The 19,360-nt window shown below is 37.6% G+C and overlaps 2 protein-coding genes across 2 annotated transcripts in view; one reads left to right on the forward strand and one right to left on the reverse strand.

Annotated features, from left to right (window-relative positions):
- DCP2 (decapping mRNA 2) overlaps positions 1-4,071 on the forward strand; it is a 40,369-nt gene extending 36,298 nt beyond the window's left edge. Inside the window, exons 10-11 of the mRNA XM_012763749.2 lie at positions 500-551; positions 2,628-4,071. Of these exons, the coding sequence (XP_012619203.1) occupies positions 500-551; positions 2,628-2,791 (216 nt within the window). The 3' untranslated portion in view covers positions 2,792-4,071. The remainder of the gene's footprint in view (positions 1-499; positions 552-2,627) is intronic.
- Positions 4,072-11,554: 7,483 nt separating this feature from the next.
- The window catches only part of MCC (MCC regulator of Wnt signaling pathway), a 267,530-nt gene continuing 259,724 nt past the window's right edge, over positions 11,555-19,360 (reverse strand). The window contains exons 16-17 of the mRNA XM_012763744.3: positions 18,395-18,517; positions 11,555-16,855 (exon numbers count right to left, since the gene is read on the reverse strand). Of these exons, the coding sequence (XP_012619198.1) occupies positions 16,675-16,855; positions 18,395-18,517 (304 nt within the window). The 3' untranslated portion in view covers positions 11,555-16,674. The remainder of the gene's footprint in view (positions 16,856-18,394; positions 18,518-19,360) is intronic.

Consider the following 19,360-nt stretch of genomic DNA (forward strand, 5'->3'; position numbering starts at 1 on the left):
TAACTATAGAATCATAGATCTATATAGTAGATTACCATCAAGTCAGTAAAAATGACTATGTAGGTTGTAGTTATTGAAAAAAGAATTTATTCACAATATACTAGATTTTAAAAGGTTATAGGATGGTAGTATTTATTATAATTCCATTTAAAATTTATACAGTTATGTGAAGATATATGAACATATACATATCTTCATGGACAAAATGCTGGAAAGATACGGCAGTGTTAATAGTAATTAGCTCAAGTTGAGAAATGTAATGAATAATACTTTTCTTTTTCTGGTGTCTTTATAATGTGCATGTGATCACAAATTGAAAAAAGTTTTAGCTGTTAAACTAAATACAAAATTCAAAAATAAGAGACATGGGATGGGGATTATATTCCTAGTTAAATTTTCTCCCTGAGAAATTTGATAATATAGCTCTTGGTTTTTAATATGTTAAATAACTGGGGATTGTGTGTGGGCTGTGTGTGTGTGTGTTTTTTTTTTTTAATAGAAATGTGAAAAGAAACTTCATCCACGAAAGCTTCAGGATAATTTTGAAACAGGCAAGTCACTTTTTAAAATCTCTGCCTTGTGTGAATTGGTTGGGTTTTACCTAACTTTGATTTTAGTGGCATATGTGACGAACTGGTAGTTACACAGGAAGAGTTGCTTATGTTCTGTAGAAAGAGTTCATATGTGTGAAGATATCTAAATATGAAACTGGCTAAAATGAATTAGATGATTACAAAATGAAATTATTTGCTTTTTGACTGTGCTGTTTTGTGAATATAAGACTCAGTACAATGCATGAATATTATAAATAAATAAATATTGAGGATTAGATGTAGTGGAAAGAACGAAGTTTTATAAAAGTGAGGAATCCCCATTCTCACGTACATATAAGGGATGCACTAACTTCAGAAGGGAAACATTTTCCTCTTTTTGGAGGTAATGATAATCAGCTTTTAAAGGCAGTCCTAAGGATAGCTTTTACTACAATGATGGTTGTAATATGAAAAGTGGGTGTGTTGTCTGATTTGGAAAATAATCCTAATGAATGTAGAAAGCTCTTTGGTAATACTGTTTTAATAGGTGTCATTTGGAGGTGTGGTATACTGTTGTTTCTTAGGTGTTATTTTTAATTGTATGAAATTTCCTGTGCAGTGATTGCATTTATTTGCCATCTAAATTTAAGGCATTCATATAGAAAAGTCTAAGAAGTGAAAAGCAATGTTATATTCCTTCTCTATATTATTGTCTGTGATTTAAGAAAGATAAAAGCTATTGAAAAAGATGGAGATGCTTAAACACTATTACGAAAAGTTAAAGTTAACTATGAATAATTAGGAACTATCATTAGAGTTTAGTTTGATGTAGTCCCACTTGTTTATTTTTGCTTTTGTTGCCTGTGCTTCTGTGACGTATAAAAACATTATTGCTAAGGCCAGTGTCCAGGAGCTTTTCCCCTTGTTTTCTTCTGGGAGTGGTATGGTTTCAGGGCCAACATTGAAGTCTTAACCCATTTTGAGTTCATTTTTGTGTATGGTGTAAGATAAGGATACAGTTTTTTTTACATGTGGATATCCAGTTTTCTCAGCACCATTTATTGAAGAATCTATCCTTTGCCCTCATCGGAGTTAAGTATAGGGAAGTTATGGGGGTAGAAGTCCTTACTAGGATTTTTTTTGGTCACCTTACCTTGAGTGTTGGGGATGATAGGCTGATAGTTAAATCTAATCAATATATATCCAGAAATCAGTTATTTATGTAATTTAATGAGTTATTTAATGTTTAGGAACATTAAAGAAAGCACATACGTATATAACTAAGTATATCCAGCATAGTTGGGCATAATATGGATTTATAAAACTTTGAGTTGTCTTGAGAAAGAAGTATAAAAGGATTCTTGTCCTGGGAGGCCTCATTTCAGACTTAACTTTCTGCCTCTGCTTTTTGATGTCCATTCCAAACCTACTTTCCTGGTCAAATTCCTGCTCTATTTAAAAGAAAAAAGCCCAGGTAAATTAGAGTTTTGTTGTACTGTGATTTTGAAAATTTGGATTTTTCTTTGGTTGATATATTTCTGGAAGACTTACTAAACTGTAGCTTTATTTTTCTAGAATTGTAATCTTTATAGTACAGTGTAATTGGACTATTTATAATACTTTCGTTTTGATCTCTGTCAGGACACTTCCATTCATTATGTTAGCACAAAATACAAGTATAAGAGGTAGAGAAAGGTGTGCCCATTTTTGAAAGCAAAGGAGTGTCAAAAGTCTTAAACATGATTTAAAATTTTGAATGTTTTTGTGGAAATAGGCAATAATACACCATGTCTTGAAAGTCTTCATACAAAAGACCAATTTTGTAATGAATATTTTTTGTACGTATTTAGCTACAATTTCTCATTTTCCCTGTGTATGGTGACTTTTGGGACACCCTGTAGATTAGAAATTCAGTTGAGCACCAATTTAGGGAAAGGAAAAATATGTATCTTGGTGGTCCTACTTGGTGTTAAATTTAGAGTGTGAAAAGATAAATACATACTCTATATGAAGTCATTTAGAACAAAGACAAAGGGCAATATTTGATTCCTTAAATAAGGTTACTGAGCTTATCTTTTTAAATTTTTTAAACAGATGCTGTTTATGACTTACCTTGCTCCGGTGAAGATCAGTTGCTAGAACATGCCGAGGGACAGTCTGTGGCATGTAATGGACATTGCAAGTTCCCCTTTTCATCCAGAGCCTTTTTGAGTTTCAAGTTTGACCATAATGCTATAATGAAGATCTTGGACCTTTGATAGCAGATGTATTCTAGAAGTCCCAAGATCAGAGACCTGTTGCATTTTAGTGAGTGTCTCCTCAAGCCTTACCTTTCTCAGGTGTTTTAAAGAAATGCAGGGAGGCAATGTTTCTGAAGAGATTATCTGTGCAGAAGAAAGTTGAAAGAAAACATGAGTTTGCACTGTAAATGCAGTTATAACCTTTTATACAGATTTACCTTTTCAGTGTTTGGTACAAGTTTAAGTTGCTTTTTTTGAGGGCATTTATTCTGTGCTACTGTGGGTTTTATTTTGTATTCTAGTCAAGAAAATAGCGTTTTGAGTTATCAAGTAGCCAAGTTAATGGGAATGCTCTGTTACCCATTATAGTAATTGTAGTAGTAGTTTACTTATATTGAAGTTTTTAGAAGAAACTTAAAATACCAATTATTAAGTGAACACAAGAGCTGAAGTGTCACATATGTCAAGATTGCAGGTCATCTACTTTGATGGCATTTTGTGCATTTCTTTGCTTCTAACCACTGATGCTCTCTGATCTTCTCTGTTTGGAGTTTTGTTAAAAGAATTTATTTGGAGCCAGCTTCTGCAGTGTAATGTTCACATTCAAACCGAACTCTTAGCACTTCACAAGGACAAGTCTGCAGTCTAGAGGGGGATTGAGTTGGTGGAGAGTTGACACTATAGTTTTAAGTTGTGTGGCATGCAGTCAGTAGTAAACCTGTGAGACTGCTGGAGAGAGGGTAGCAAAGAGCATGGAGGCTGGGACCCAGCAGCCAGGTTGGGTCATATCTTTACCATCTTGCCTCTAACCCTTTAGTATTACACAATGATACTATTCTTGTGGAATTTCTTTTATATTCTGGTTTGTAAATATGTATGGAAAACTGACATTATTAGGTTTTACTTTGCATCTCAGTGTTGATGGATGGAAACTGATGTCATATTAGGTTCCAATTTGCAATAGTAGCAGAGACTGACATGCTTTTATTGGCATGCTGAAGCCCCTGGATGATAGAATGGGAAGGGAAGGGGTATGCAGTTTACCCAAGTACAAAAAAAGCATTTCACTAGGTTACACATTGTATATGTTACATGAAAGTAACATACATCACTCCTAGGAATGTATTTTGCTCCTTCAGGATTCTTAAATCCAAATAAGGATGGCAGCGCCTATTTTAAGAAGGATTTCAGCTATAATTGAGGACAATCACCAGGGCTTTAATGGGCTTTAGTGTTTTGGCTGCATCTGACCTCATTGAAGGTTTTTTTTTTTTGCGGGGGGGGGGGAGGTGTTTGAGAGAGAGAGAGAGAGAGTGTGTGTGTGTGTGTGTGTGTGTGTGCGCGCGCGCGTGTGCGCGCAAGTGCACCATCTCTCATATGAGTTAAAAAAATTTTGTTTTACAGTGGTATCCACAGAATATTTCTGCTTGTAAATGTTATTGCAGAAATTTTTATTCTCTATAGGTAGCTTATTTAATAGGGGTTCTACTTAACCCCATGGGATTTTTTAAAGGATGGGCTTTTGTAAGGAATTCACTTGGTAGTACTTTGCTTTAGCTTTTAAGTGGCTTGATCTTAAAGGAGAAACTCTATTTATTAATGAAAGTGTCACCCTCTTGGTGCTAAGCAGGAGAATCCACAATTACCACAGTGTGTATTGAATTATGTTATTCAGAATCCTGCATCTTTTAATGTGACAAATTTGTGAATCCTTCTGTGACCTTTGATTTTTAATGCATTATATGATTGTGTTTGGAAGCTCTTACCATTCTTTTCAGACATTCGGCTGCTTTGCTTGGGTCTCCTTGAGCCATATTTATAGTTGGTCCCAGCATTCCAGATTTCTATTAAATTGTTAAGGGAGTGAAAACATTGTTTGCCTGGCAGATGAATAATTTTCACTCGTTAACTGTCGTTTGGAAATCATTTAGTTTTTAGTGTGTGTTGAGTACTTTGGTCGGTCTTTCTGGTGCCTGTAGAGTTGGATTTTTCAGCTCTCAATACTGAAGTGAAAGAGATTAGAGTTAGTTACCAGAAGTATGGCCTCTAATGGTGTTGAGCCTTTCCAAGAACCAACAGATTATCTTTACGATTACAGTAGTTTAACTATGGTTAAATGTTATTGCTGTTTTGCTGCTTCATTTAATGCACTGTGGAACAAAATAAGGGTATTGTTGGGATGCGATTATGATAATGTCAGGCTTTTAGCTCTCTTGACAGTTTGGGGTTAAAAAATGTTAAAAGATGTCTGTTAAAGTTTTATATGTATGATGTGACTTAACTATGCAGAAAATGTTTTAAGTTGGATGTACCTGTTTTATGTACATCTACTGTACTTATTCCCTCAAACCTGTGTATTAGTTTCTCAGTGGGTACCTGAGAAAGGCCATGCTTAGCACAGAACTGGATTTCTCCTTTGAGAAATTTTAGCATGGTTTGAGGAAATCAAGTGATAAAGCAGTATGCTGAATATGCAATAATTTACTTCTACTGAGTGCTGCATTTTAAGAAGCTAGATGAGAAGAGTAGTTGTGTTGGCTTCATTATGTTTTATGCCTTTGAGAGAGAGAATAAGACTTAGAATTCTCTTTTTAAATGTTCTTATGTTCCAACCTTTATATGTTCCAAAGTGCAGTGCACTGTGAATCTTTTATTTTTTAAAAATTTGTAGGTGCTTTTATGTGTAACTCTAATGATTTATAAGATGCTAAATGAATTGTTTTTGTACTTAACCATAGTAATCCAAAAGATAAGGGTACAGTTTACATGATTTTCACAAGCTTTTGTTAAGAAATAGCAAGTGAATGGTTTAGGATTTCAAGTAGTGATGCCCTTCTGAGACATGAGCATCTGAAGAGGTCTGAGAACCTAATAGAACTCTTTTAACATGGATCAAGTTTGATTAAAGATGTTGGAAAACTAAGTGGATTTTTGTATTCACATATAAAGGAAAGTCTCCCAATGCTGTCAGAGAAATTGTGGTCACTGCTTGCTGTTTTGAGCTTTGAGTATTTTTCTATTAAGTATTCAATTCTTAAATACAGATAGTGAAGACATATAACAAAATTAATTTTATGCTGTAAGATTGGGTTAGTACTTTTGAAGGCTTTAGTAATTTAGTAAGATTGGGTTAGTACTTTTGAAGGCTTTTGTGTTAAATGTCAAAAAGGTTTCAGTCTGGGCGTGATGGCTCACGCCTGTAATCCTAGCACCCTGGGAGGCTGAGATGGGAGGATTGCTTGAGTTCAGGAGTTTGAGACCAGCCTGAGCAAGAGCAAGACCCTGTCTCTACTAAAAATAGAAAAAATTAGCCTGGCGTGGTGGCACGTGCCTATAGTCCCAGCTACTCAGGAGGCTGAGGCAGGAAGATTGCTTGAGCCCAGGAATTTGAGTTTGCTGAGCTATGATGATGCCACTGCACTCTAGCTAGAGCAACAGAGTGAGACTTTTACCTCAAAAAAATAAAAATAAAATAAAATAAAATATTTCAAATCCAAATGAATAACATTCTTCCACTATAGGAATTAAATTCTTCTATAAAACTCAAGATAAAGTTAGAGTCTCAGTGCATGTGTGTATTAAAAACATTTCACTACCTATTTCCTCACTTATATATGTTTTTAACTTTTTTTTTTTTGGTCTCCATTAGTAACTTAAACAGTAAGGAAAGCAAATTCAATTATAAAATTAGACTTCCTGCCAAGTTATTTTTCTTAAGAAACCTTCTCTTGGCATTTTATCTTTATTTTTGTACCAGTGGACCTCCCTGCTCAGAGATATTTTGATTGACATCTGTTATGTTTCTTTTTCCTCTGAGGTAGTATTTTCTTTATATTTATATATTTTTTAGTCAGAGTCATTGATGTTTTCTTCCTGGTAATTTTGACTTGCACTATTTTCTGGCCTAGGGGAAGGGGTTCACATGTATTGTTGTTGCTTTAGATTAATGATAAGCAAGATACCATTATTTTGTCTGAAGGCATCCCTTACTTTATGGATCTGTCTCTAGGCAAACAAGTGTTAGTAAAACAACAGTTTTGTCAAACCTTATTCTTGATAGCTTGGTAAAGCCTAGCTAGAGTTTCTCATTTTGTATTATGTCCTAAGACTTTAAAGTGCATTTGTATAGTTGCCAAAAATTCTTAAAAGGAGATGATGGGCTTCCTTAGCATCTTCTTCCTAGAAATGAGTTGTTTTTGAAATCTGTATTCTGTGTAGGAAAGATGGCAAACTGCAAAGGTGCAGTACAGGCTTTCTCCTATGCTTTCAGAGTAGAGTTCTGGATTGCAGTTTTAAAAAATATGGTAGATTATTATTATAGAACAAAAGTGTCCTGAAGGGAGAAGATATAGTTATTGGGCAAAGAGTCTAAGTAAGAAATTTTAGAAGATATGTCAATACTTGAGTGCTGTATTATGCACCAGGCTAGAAATGTGATCATTGCATGGCCTCAGCATAGTCATACACAGATACACACATACACACACAAGGCCATTGCCAAGTGTTTTCTAGCCCTGGACAAAGTTAATTTTTTTCTAAGTATGATTGCTAAGCAATCCAGTGAATCTAAAGTAAGTTTTCTCTTTAGAGACCAGTGTTTGGGAGTCTGGTCCTTCCTGTGCTGATACCTTAGAACTCCAGCCAAACTGAAGTGCACTGCTTTCTTACAGGAAGATAACCCAGAGCACGCACAGCTGTAATCAGCCTTGTGTGTTATAGTGACTTCATAGAGGTAGCTATACATTTGTCCTGAAGAGTGATTCGTTCCTTTCTACTTAGCTTCCTTGTGACAAACAGCATTTGCTACTGGAAAATAGTAGTCTATAGCTAGGGAAAAGAGTGAGCTCTGATGCATGGGTATGGACTTGAAGGATTGGCTTCTACCTGCTAAGTTAAACTTCAACATAAAGTACAAGCAAGTGTAAAGAAAAACTATGATAAAGTTTGGAGGTCTTGTCTTGAGAAATGTTCAAAATGGAATCTTTAATCTGGTTCCCAGATGAATGAAATTACCAATAAAAACATTCCATTTTTCTTGGGTCTTCTGTGGTTAGCAGAGGGGTATAGTCTAGCTATGTTAGCAACTTTAAAGCACAATCTAAAAGGAATTAGCCTTCACAAGGTGTTTGCATTAACTGAGTAGTGTTGATCAAGGGTACTCTAGAGAAAGATTGAATGCAGAAGTCAACTCTTGTGTTTGTAACTTTGTCCCACATGAACTCTGCTCTTTAGTGGACTTCGGTCCTTAAGGCCCTGAATATACATTTTCTGCTTTTTGGTCGAAGGGTTCCTGCAGATGGTTGGATGGAGTTGGTTTTTTTTTTTTTTTTTTTTTTTTTTTGCTTTTTGGCCACTGTTCGTTGAGTGCCATTTGAAGACCTGTTGTTTCTTAATCCTTTTTCTTGGTGTGACTGGCCAGGAAGATGCCATTGAGTCATACCCCCCCCCCCCCCTGCAGGTGTCTTATCAATGTTTTCATTTGTGCTCTATCTCTATGGTGAATCTGCCACCATGAGGATTTGCAAGCATTGATTATATCTTGCCTTCCAGAGGTGGTGATTTCACTTTGACCCTTGGACCACAAACAGATAGAATGGCTATGTACACCTGTGTTCTTTTGAGTAGCAATGCATGTGGCTGTCAAATTGGTTTGGGAACAAAGAGAAAACTTCTTTGTGGTTCTAGGGTGAAATGGGCAGTGTTACCTGCTGGTCCTCAATCTTTGAGAGGTCTTAGTTAACATTCATAGGATAGTGGAATTTTTTGAGGTAGAATTTAACATTGTAATCTACTTTTTTTTTTTTTTTTTTTTTTTAAATACACCCTTGTCCAGAGAATAATCTACTTTTAATTCATTGTATCTGAGGTTCTAAAACAGTCTGTAGCTACATTTTGGGCACAAGTCTACGTTGTCATTTCTTAAGCTTTAAGAAAGCATATACTTTTGTGATATAAAAGGTTTTCAACTGTGAATGAAATTTAGAAAGGTCATAAGTATTCAGCAGTTTGGTTGATGAGATGTGTTAGTGCTTTTGGAACATAATGAGTAAGAGTGGAGTTGCATTTTTCATGCACTATACATATAATATGCACTGATAGAAAAGCACAGAAGACATACCTGCTAGAGTTTCTTTGTGCATTTCACTACTGTCCCAGGGCACTGCTGTCTGTACAGTTCATTTTAGGGTTTGTGTTTGGATGTTGCACAAGTAACCATTTAATTTCAAATGTAAGTTTCCAAAGAAAGGAGGTTTTAGTTTTTGTTCATATTTCACTTTAAAGTTAGGATGGGAGACAGCTAATCTGACTTCCATTTTATAAATATTACAAACTCTTTCTTTCTTCAGTAATAGGGAAGGACAATAAACCATGAACTGTTTTGCGTTATGTGTTTTTTCTCATAATTGTTTTTGAAGTTTGCTTATTAGCTTAATACCTTAATAATACTTTTAAAAATCATCTTTGGTAAGTATTGGCTTATTCTAGATCCATGTACAATTCTGACTTTTAATTTTATTTGTTGGCTTTAATGAAAATTTAAAACAATCTTATATCAGAATAAAGTGGTTAATCAAATGGAATTACAGTTCTTGTATTAGCTAATTTAAGTGAAATTCTATTAAGATTATCTTTCATCTAATCAGAATGGGGCATACAGTTTAGTTTGGATGGGAAAGGGAATAAGAATTTTTTTTTTTTATATTGTGCCTATTTCCAAAACATGGGTAGAAGTGACTTTTTACATTATGCTATGAAGACTAGGTAATGTTTATGGAAGAGACATAGTTTTAAAATGATTTGCTTGGGAGTAAGTTTTAGTCTGAAAAAGGTGAAGATATGCTGGATCATGTTAAGCAAATTATTTTATGAGGAACCTACAAAAGCTGGTAGACAAAAAGTGATGAAATGTTTCACTAAATATGTGGTGTTCATTGAGAAAACTGGATTTTAATCATTCTTGTCTTATGTGAAATGATTTAACATTTAATTTTTTCCTAAATTACAGCAGTATTTTATTGCTTTACTTTATAGGGCATTTTAATGCTTGCAGAAAGACGGTATAAGTAAACCCTTCAAGTAATTCTGTTCATTGTAGTATGAAGTTCTTGGTGCTTTTTTGTTTGTCAGATACTTAGAGCAGAAAAGTAATGCAAAAGTACCTGTTGGTTCACCTTGTAAGAACTGAAACATGTAGAGCAGGTTTCTTGTGTTTCTGGATTTATTACATTGTAGCTGAAAAGCAGCTTTGTCTTTTTTCCTCAGTGTTAATGAAAGGATAAAGATTGGTTTTCATTTAACTATTATATTGGGTGTGACTATCATAAATAAAGGATTTTTCGGTAACTCATGTTTGTGAATTGGAGTTTAAATGTTTGCAGGATTACTGTATTTCCAAAGACCACTAGATTGTTAGCTATACTCTCCACTGAGAAAATGAACAAAGTCCTATGTCGTAACAGCTATTACACTCTAACTTCTTGAAAGCTTTTTGATGTAAATAACACCAATTTAGAAATAAAAACCTTTTATCTTACAGATAATTTGAATGATGGAAGGTTGTTCAAATGTTCACTTTATGTAAAAACATTATGTTAGACTCTTTGTAATGCAATATCAATAAAATTGGCTGCTTGGGCAGTTTTAGTTACTACCTTAACCTCGTTTCTGCTACTGTTACTTGCTATCTTAGGTTCTGAGTTACTCATTATCATCTCTGTGGACCAATAAAAAATGGCAAGTATGAGATAAGCATGAGATAAAGGTATGTTTATATAATAGGAAGAAATAATAAAAGGTCTAGCCTCTCTGAGGCTGGGTACAGTGGCGCACTCCTGTAATTCTAACACTTTGGGAGGCTGAGGCAGGGAGATTGCTTTGAGACCAATCTGAGGAAGAGTGAGACCCTTTCTCTACAGAAAAATAAAATCAACGAGGCGTGGTGGAACATTCCTATAGTCCCAGCTACTAAGGAGGCTGCAGCAGGAGGATTGCTGGAGCCCAGGAGTTTGAGGTTGCAGTGAGCTGTGATGACACCACTGCACCCTTGCTGGGGAGACAGAGCCAAGACCCTGACTCACAAAAAAAGTATAGTGTCTCTGCAAAAGTGAAAATAAAGAACTGGTATGTATTCTTTATTTCTAACATTTAAGTTGTAGTTGTCGCTTTAAAGCGAGCTTATAGTGGAGGGCTTGAGATGTGAATTGGATGTATAAAATCCAATAAGTCTTAAATTTGTATTAAAATTAAGTTTACTAATAGGAATGCTTGACCTTGAATCTCAGGGGAGAAATACCTCTTCTGTTTGATACCTCAGCTATATAATAGTAATTTTTATTTAAAATCTTAAAATGGAGAATGACCAAGATGTTTTATACTCTTGTTGAAAATACTTTGCTTTCGTAGTGACAGTTTGACAGCATTGTAATAGTCTTCCTCTTACAGACATGTTGCAAAGCCTCTTGCCCTCTTAGTCATGTATGACTTCCTCAGACTTCCAATTCTTATGTTCCCTATTTCAGTGATCTTTAAAAGGATAAAAAGGTCCTTCAATAGATAACTTCCCATTTATGCTAAATTTGAAAAAGTAGCCAAATAAAAATTGGCCATAAGTGAGGTTTCTTTGGCTGTTGATCTTATAGTCTTAGTTCTAGCTTCTATGCTTTGACTAGGGCTCTTAACTTAATGTAAGCATCATGGTTGGATATTTACATGTATGACCAGCAAATAGTTTAAAAGGACAGCCGCCTTACCCTTTAATTAACACAGTTAAAAAGTACACCATGGAATTAGAAATATTTATTCAGAATATAAGAATGTTTGTAAAATATTATAAATGTCTCTGTATAAATAAATGGAGTTTTTAAAAAACAATTCTATATCAAATAACAGAGTAGCTATTTTACAGCAGCTAAAACTAAAGACATCTGGAAACATTTAAAGCATACAAGTGAAAAATCTAAAAAATTACAAGGTATAGTACAATGTTAAGTAGCAACTTTAAAATGAGACTTTCAATACAAACAGTAGAACAATACTGATAAATGCAAACTTAATCACATGTGCTTTAATAACTGACAGTACATTCAAGCGGGTTTTCCTAATAATTCAAGTGGTATAAAAGTAGGACATTTTCAAATAAAAAACTTAAATCTCATGCAAAGTAAATAAGTCTTGACAATGTGTCTAAAAACTGATTAGAAATATAAAAGAAGTGAGCATGTTTCATTTTCTTTGCATTAGGTTCAAACAAAAGCAGATTATCAGGGGCTTTTACTCACTAGGCAGTCCTGACATGAGCACTATAAGTGAATACTACGAGTTCTACAAACAGAACATTTTCCACATGAATTTGATTTGCAAAAAGTGCAAAAGTGGTAGAGGCAGAACTACTCAGCCAGGTTATCAGTGTGAATGTGGGGGAATTTTGTATATAACTTATGTTGTTATGCTGAGCTGATATATCAGATTGAATAGCAAGTGAATAACTGAAAAGATCGAGTACTAGTGAGGAATATGGTTATCCAACAGCAGTTGCTGTTTCTAGGACTGAATAATTTTTTGTCTTGGTCCCATACAAAATCTCAGATGCAATGTGATAGAAAATTTATCTAGTATAATTCGTAACCAAAAATGTAATGGTTGCATGTGAAACTGTCTTTCTCTACCCAGGTATTAGCAAGAGTACATGACCAGCTGCTAATCAGCTTTTGTACTCTTTCCCACTTGTTGATATTTTAACACCCATGGAGTGCTCAATGATGCTGTGGTGACAGCAGTCACCATTACATTAATTGATAATTCTGTTTCCAATTCTAAAGTTAGTTCTTGGCAGCCAAAGACATATCTGTCTTAGTGAATACAAATCTATTAGACTAACTTCAAGTGTGTGAAATAGGTACTTCTGAAGGCCATAGGTCAGAGCTTGCTTTTAACCTGACCTGTATATAAACACAAGGTTTCAATTACCTAGAGTAGGATTTAAATAAACTTCAAGAACTGTTTGTGTAGCAAAGGCATAATTTTTGTTTTGTAACAAGTTATGCCTCTTCTAGAAACTCTATTATAGAGTTTTCAATCCTCAGTCAAAGGTGAGTCAGATGTTTTATTATTCCTTGTGAAGTAGGCTGTTCCATTGGATAAACAGAAAAATAGTTACTATATGATTATTTTTTTCCTGGAAATTTTTATAGTGTTCTACGAAGCTGTCACCCTCTGCAGAAAAAACAAAATGTGACCTAAGCTTCCCCTGCCCTGCAAAAAAACCTTGGCAACAGTATGGCTGCACCCTAATTAAGTTCAATGCAGAAATTTCACCCATTAGAGAATTTTCTCCGTTTGGGCTCTAAAAACTTCCTAACTATAATTCTGTTTCCTGCATCCATAAGTAGGTGAAGCTATAAATAGTTCATAGAATGAATGGAATATCCTATTTATGCGCTTGCAAATGGCTTAAAGCTTTATGGAGGAAAGGGCACTTAAATCATTAATAAAAGTTTGGGTGTTTTTCTATAGTCTTGATATCACATTTAAAACAAATGTATGAGATGATTGATAGAATTAAATAATTGCAGGATAATTTTCGTGGGTTATAGGGAGCACTTTTAGAAGGGAACAGGTAGCTGCAAATTAATTCATGCCAGTGACATAGGCAGTCTAGTCTTGCTCAGGTAACTTTGGGGCTTCCCCCCCCTTCAGTCTAATCCAGATCCAGCTAGGAACTAGAAGACTTTCAAATAGTTTCAGGTTTTTCTTAGAGGGGTAAAACCCTTACTTACCCCCTCATCCTAACACTTTTTAAGGGAAGGTGTTAGGTTGGGCTCTAGTTTGGACTGCCTTTCTGCAGTAGAATGTCGAGGTTCTGATTTAGAGTTCTCTGAGGTCTCTGTACAGTATTGCTGAGGGCTCAGAGGAAGACTTAGTAAGAAGTACATGCATCTAAAAGGAGAATTAAGCAATTATGTTTAACTGGCACTTAATTTTTTTTTATTAACCTAACATTCCAGTTTCAGGCAGCATGGACATTAACTTCGGAAACCTGACATGCCAGCAGATGAGAGTGACTATGAAGCAGGTAATTACCTCCATTGGCAATAAAATATCTAGTATACATCTGAGGCTAAAGCATGAGAGGGATGGTTTGATAAATCTCAACTATCTGATCACAGTATATTTAATCATAAATAAGGAATTTTACTGCCTACAAGTCCATGGCAGTTTTGGTAGCTGGTACCCCTGGGTTTAGTAGAACATCAGATCCAGCTGGCAGGCTCATGCACTAATGGCACTCCAGCTATGGACAGCAGTCTCTTTGCCTAGTTGGTTTCATTTGCCTCAGTTCAGCAATGGGAAATATATTTCAAGGGAACTGAGAAATGGGTCCTTTTGCTCCATGCCCATTTCTCCAGGAGCCAAATACTAAACTCGGAACAGGGGAGGTGCGTGCACTTAGGAAACTAGAGAAAATAAAAATATGAAATTCTAGGTTTTAAAAACTTCATACAAGTTAAAATCAAGATCATTGTTTACCCCCAATGGAGATGTTGATGTAAACCAGCTCCTAGTTAGAAACAATAGAGCCGGGTTATAGGAAAATTACCCAGGCACCTGCAGTCATTTATTTAATCTGTACAGTTCAGTAGTTCCCAGTTAGCATAACCAAGTGCCTGCTGGTTCACTTTCAACAAGGATTATGTCTTGGGGAGTACTTGAAAAATACAAGGAAAGGAAATCGACTATTTTATAGCTTTTTTATTTTACATATTTTATAGAAGTAACACTTTTGCTTGGGAAATAGTTTTCACCCAGATCACGACATATTTGAAAATATTATATTGACGTATAAACTCGCTAAGGCCAGGTAGGATGAGTAGTAACAGGAGCTGAGGCCTCTCCTGTCTTTAGGCATTTACAGGGCCTAAAAGGGTGGGTTCTCTAATTTTACTTGGAGCAAGAACGGAGGCAGAAGTCAGCACGCAGGATATTATTCCTGCTTCAGCCACAGGGCAGTACAAATGAAAACTGTCCATTTTGATACCTGTTGAATCACAAGAGAAAGCCACGCATGCCCTACTTTATTCAGGGGAGGATGTTCCCTAGACAAGCTGGGAAAACGGTGAAAACTGATTTCATCTATTACATATTTTTTTTTTCTGCATATACTTTATCCAAAGAGTGAAAATTAATTTTTTTAAAAACTCACAGGAATTAACTTTGACCAAAAGATAGAAACAGAAGCCAGTTGGCTTTTTCACAGTGATCAAAGCACCCAAAAGTTGGTCCTTCAAGACTAATAGTAATTGATTTGGTGTCGTGGTGGTGATGGGCTGCCTCACTGCTGGCCTGAGAAAGAATGGTGGTTGCTTTTAGGATAAAAAAAAACAACAAAAAAAACTGCCCTCATAGGTGGTGGCTAGAGTATCCCGCCTCATAGTACAGAGGCTATAGAATTTGTATCATGTCTCTGAAGAGACCCGCCCAAAGCTTGTGGACCTGATGACTCTACTACAGTGACCTGGTCAAAAGCAGAAACTTTAATTTGTAGTTAACCATGGCACGGGAATACATTTCTCATAGGGGTCCTTCACATGTATGAGTGTTGGACTGAAAGACAAAAAGGGTAAAACAGTGAAGGTTGCTGTAGAAAAGGAATAATGGATTTATGTTTAGATGAAAGAATTTAGGTGCTTTGGTCCTGCCTGGCCCTGTTAGCATTTTGCTTGAAATTTAACCTTGTAAGCACCATATGCTAACCATCACCATCTGGGGAACGAAAGGAGACCTTACCAACTATTCCCTCCTCACGACAGCAAGAGTTAAGTCTTCAACTTGGTACAGTTCAGTATCACTCTTAAGTAGATGGATCAGTTTTGCAAAACATTATCTCCTCCATGTCTGACAATGCACAGCCTCTCACCCGTATATAGAGACAGGTCCAGCACTACGAAGGTACTCATATGGATGAGTTTCAATTCCGCAGAACAGCAATTATGTAGTGCCCTGGGGCGGCAAGTGATAATAATGCTTCTCTGCTCTTGAAGAAACCCTTAATAAAATTTTATTTCCACTACACGTATCAGAAGGATTCCCGGGTCTACATCTTGGCTATTAATAAAGCTCTACCAGGAGGGAAAAAAATCCCAGAATCAAAAGAGAGCTCCCTTCTCAGCCCTGCCTCCAAAATGGAAGCTGAAGGAAGTTTTTATTCTCCAGGCACAGAATTGTTCCAGCGCAGCGCTGGTGTTGCTCTACTTGTAACTTCAGCATATCTGGAACTTACTGTAAGTAACACCTCTGTACCATCTGCCTGTGATGTGTGACTCCCAGAGAGCACCTGTGTGTGGCAGCCTATAAAGAGTTGATACATGTGTCTTGAAAACCAAAGCCTTGCTGCATTAAGCAAATCAGCAGTCCTTCCAGTTGCTGGAGGCGCACACAGACTCGAGTGTGTGCCAGTTTTCCCCTGAAGGAGGAGGAAAGAGGAGAAATTGTGGATGCCAGAAGATAAGCCCATTCTGCTAACGATAGAATGGAAAATCTTATAAACAAATGCCTGGGATCCCACAGATGCACAGCCTCTAGCCCAGAAAAGGAGGGAGAGTGAGAAATCAAGTGTGGAGAGCAGGAGCAAGGTTCTGCTGAGTAGGCACACAGCACGTTTACGTGCTGTTGTGGGTCCGGGATGGAGGAGCAGGAACTTCTGGGTACAGTCCACACAGTGGCACCAGGGCCACTTACTCCAGGAGCTGAGTCTGGGGTGCTCCATTGTCCAAGTGCTGACCTACCTGCCAACCTTCCCTTTCCTCATTCTCCCAACAGGTACTCTGTTCCCCGGGGCCCTTCTCTCCTCTGGGGTCTGCTACAGTTTAGCTCCCAGGGGCAGAACGTTGATGCCCAAGTGCCAATTAAAGTGAAGTCTCATTGGTGTGTGGCCTGGAGTTCTCCTCCTCCAGCAGAGCTATTCTCTGCTTGAGCATCCTCACTTGGGTCTCATGTCTCTCCACCATGGCCATCATCTGCGACTCCAGCTTCTTCAGTTTGTTTTGATGCTTCTTCTTTGCTTTCTCATAGGCAGCTACCAGGTTGCTATGTGGGAGAGGAGGGAAATGAGAATGAAGATTCATCCTGAGTAGTATGGAGACACACAACTGTCCTGTCCACTGGGTTTAGCCTCTTCGGTAAGAATTTGAAATCAAGTGGCAAGAGGAAGCACAGCACCAGGATTTCAACACTCAACGGCTGCTCATCTGTTACCTTAACCACAATGAACCCAGCCTGACTGCTGGAGGCTGTCACTCTCAGAAGTAGTTCTAAGAGTCAAACCAACTATCCAAATTGGCCAAGTCCAAAATAGAGAAGAAAGTGAATTCCAGAAATCTGGTATTTAAATACAGACAGTAGGTCTGTTTGTTCCTCCATGGCTACTTACAACAGATGGTCAAGCGTAAGTTACAGAAGCATGCTGCTGACATACTGCAGTCTAACCTCCCTCACCTAGGATGAGGGCAGAGAGGCTCATTTTGCTCAGAATTCCCTTTATGCTTTTGGCTGGCAGGATTCAGGGCACTCAATTAGGCCGTAAGCTACTGCTGCCAAACCAAACACCATAGCCCGGGCATGAGAACAGGGAGTGAGGCCAGGTAAGTACAGATGACCCTATCCCCCAAAGTGGCACCCCAGATCCCTTCCATGTGCAGCCACTACCCCCACAGCTGCAGTTCTCCAAGTGGGCCGAGGATCTGACCCCTAAAATCTATTCAAGGGGTTTGTGAGGTCTTGGTCTTTTGAAGTACAGATCTGCATGAAGCCAGGTGTTAAAGATTTACAAAAATGCAAAAACAGTGCTATTCTTCCAATTTTTGGAAAGTTATTTTACATTAAAATGCCATTTGAATTATGTCTAGTGAGTTTTTTTTGTAAATGAATTAATAAAAACTTTAAAAAGTTTGTCTTGATTTTAGTTTCTAGTATGTGAAATATTGATACAATTTACTGGGGAAAAAAGCTCTTTGAGGTCCTCAAAATTTTTTACAGATATAAAGTTTTGAGACTGTCTTAGTGTTTCCTAAAGTGTTCCACCAGGCTGGGTGCAGTGACCTACACCTGTAATCCTAGCACTTTTGGGAGACCAAAAGCAGGAGGACTGCTTGAGGCCAGGAATTCAAGATCAGCCTGAGCAACAAAGCAAAACTTGTTTTTACAAAAAACAGAAAAATCAGCCAGGTTTGGTGGCACATGCCTGTAGTCCCAGCTAGTAGGACGTTGAGGCAGGAGGATTGCCTGAAGCCCAGGAGTTCCAGATTGCAGTGAGCTGTGATGATCCCACTGCACTCTAGCCAAGGCAACAGAGTGAGACTCTCTTAAAAATAAAGTGTTCCACTGGATATTAAGTATTGCCCAAATAAAAGATTCTGTAGCCAGTTTTGTTTGGAAAACATTGGCTTAAACACAGACTTTTTATTGTATGGATTCTCAGAACCTTCAAAGGACCCGTCTTACTGAGCATTTCTTAGGTTTCTGTGGGACAACTCGGGGCAGAGAGTTATGGAAATGTCTCCCCTGGTGCCACTCCCACCCGCAGGCATCAGTCTAAGTACTATTGGGGATGTACAGGGAGCTCTTTACCTGTTGGCCCTCTTTAGGTCATTAACAAACTCCGCTGACTGCTGATGTCGGATTTCACTGCTCTTAGTGAGTCTTTCCAAGGCGCTCACCAGCTCCTGAACTCTGGCCTTCAACTTCTTTTCTCTGTATCAAGAGAAATAAGATATGCCATAAGCAAGCAGCTTGAGATGATGGTGGCTGCTCCCCTGGAAGTGGTGGCAGAAAGGAGGCGGAGGGGTTAGCATGAAAAGTGAAGGGTGAGAGACGGATACTAAAGGGCTCAGAGCACTGCTGTCCCAAGGATGGATGGATACCTCCTTACCACTGTGTTCTCAAAGGCTTAGTTGAAGGCCCTGCAAAGATTTTAAGTATGTGTCACCAAAGAACATGAGAGGAATTTCTGTTTCTGGTCTTCCAGATAAGGAAACTAAGCTAATCCAGTTATAGAAGTTCCTTTCCGCTATTGGCATCCTCGGCGATGACTGCAGCCTGACCGCAAACCTGTCTCTTGGTCTCCATACCCTCTTCCAAGTGTTTAAGCATCTCCGGACCCACCAGGGATTCAGCAACACAAACTTGTCTGGCCTAGGCTGCCTGCCTTGGGCAGATCCCTACTAACGGGAACGAATAAACCTGGTAGTGGTAGAGGGAGCAGAAGTGATACTCTCGTTTTTTAAAGGTCCTTGTTTCCCATTAAAGTACTTAAGTTATACTTGCACTTTTGACTACCACCCCCTACTCCACAGCTCAAGCAGCTTAAAGTTCCATGGGCTCTTCAGTAACTATAAACTATTACTAATCGACTTGGAGGAGTCAGTTAAGGGAGGTTTTTCCAGCGTCCACTCAGCTTCTTGTCTTCCTCTAATTCCCACAAGACCCAGGCAGGGAAGAAGTCAGCGGGCCTTCCCTGACACCCTGCCTCCCTTCTGAGGTCCCTCTGTCACCGCACTCTGTACTAGAGCTGTTGGGCTCCCCCACTTGTACGCC

This window comes from Microcebus murinus, chromosome 11, assembly GCF_040939455.1.
Source record: "Microcebus murinus isolate Inina chromosome 11, M.murinus_Inina_mat1.0, whole genome shotgun sequence".
NCBI classification, from domain to species: Eukaryota; Metazoa; Chordata; class Mammalia; order Primates; family Cheirogaleidae; genus Microcebus; species Microcebus murinus.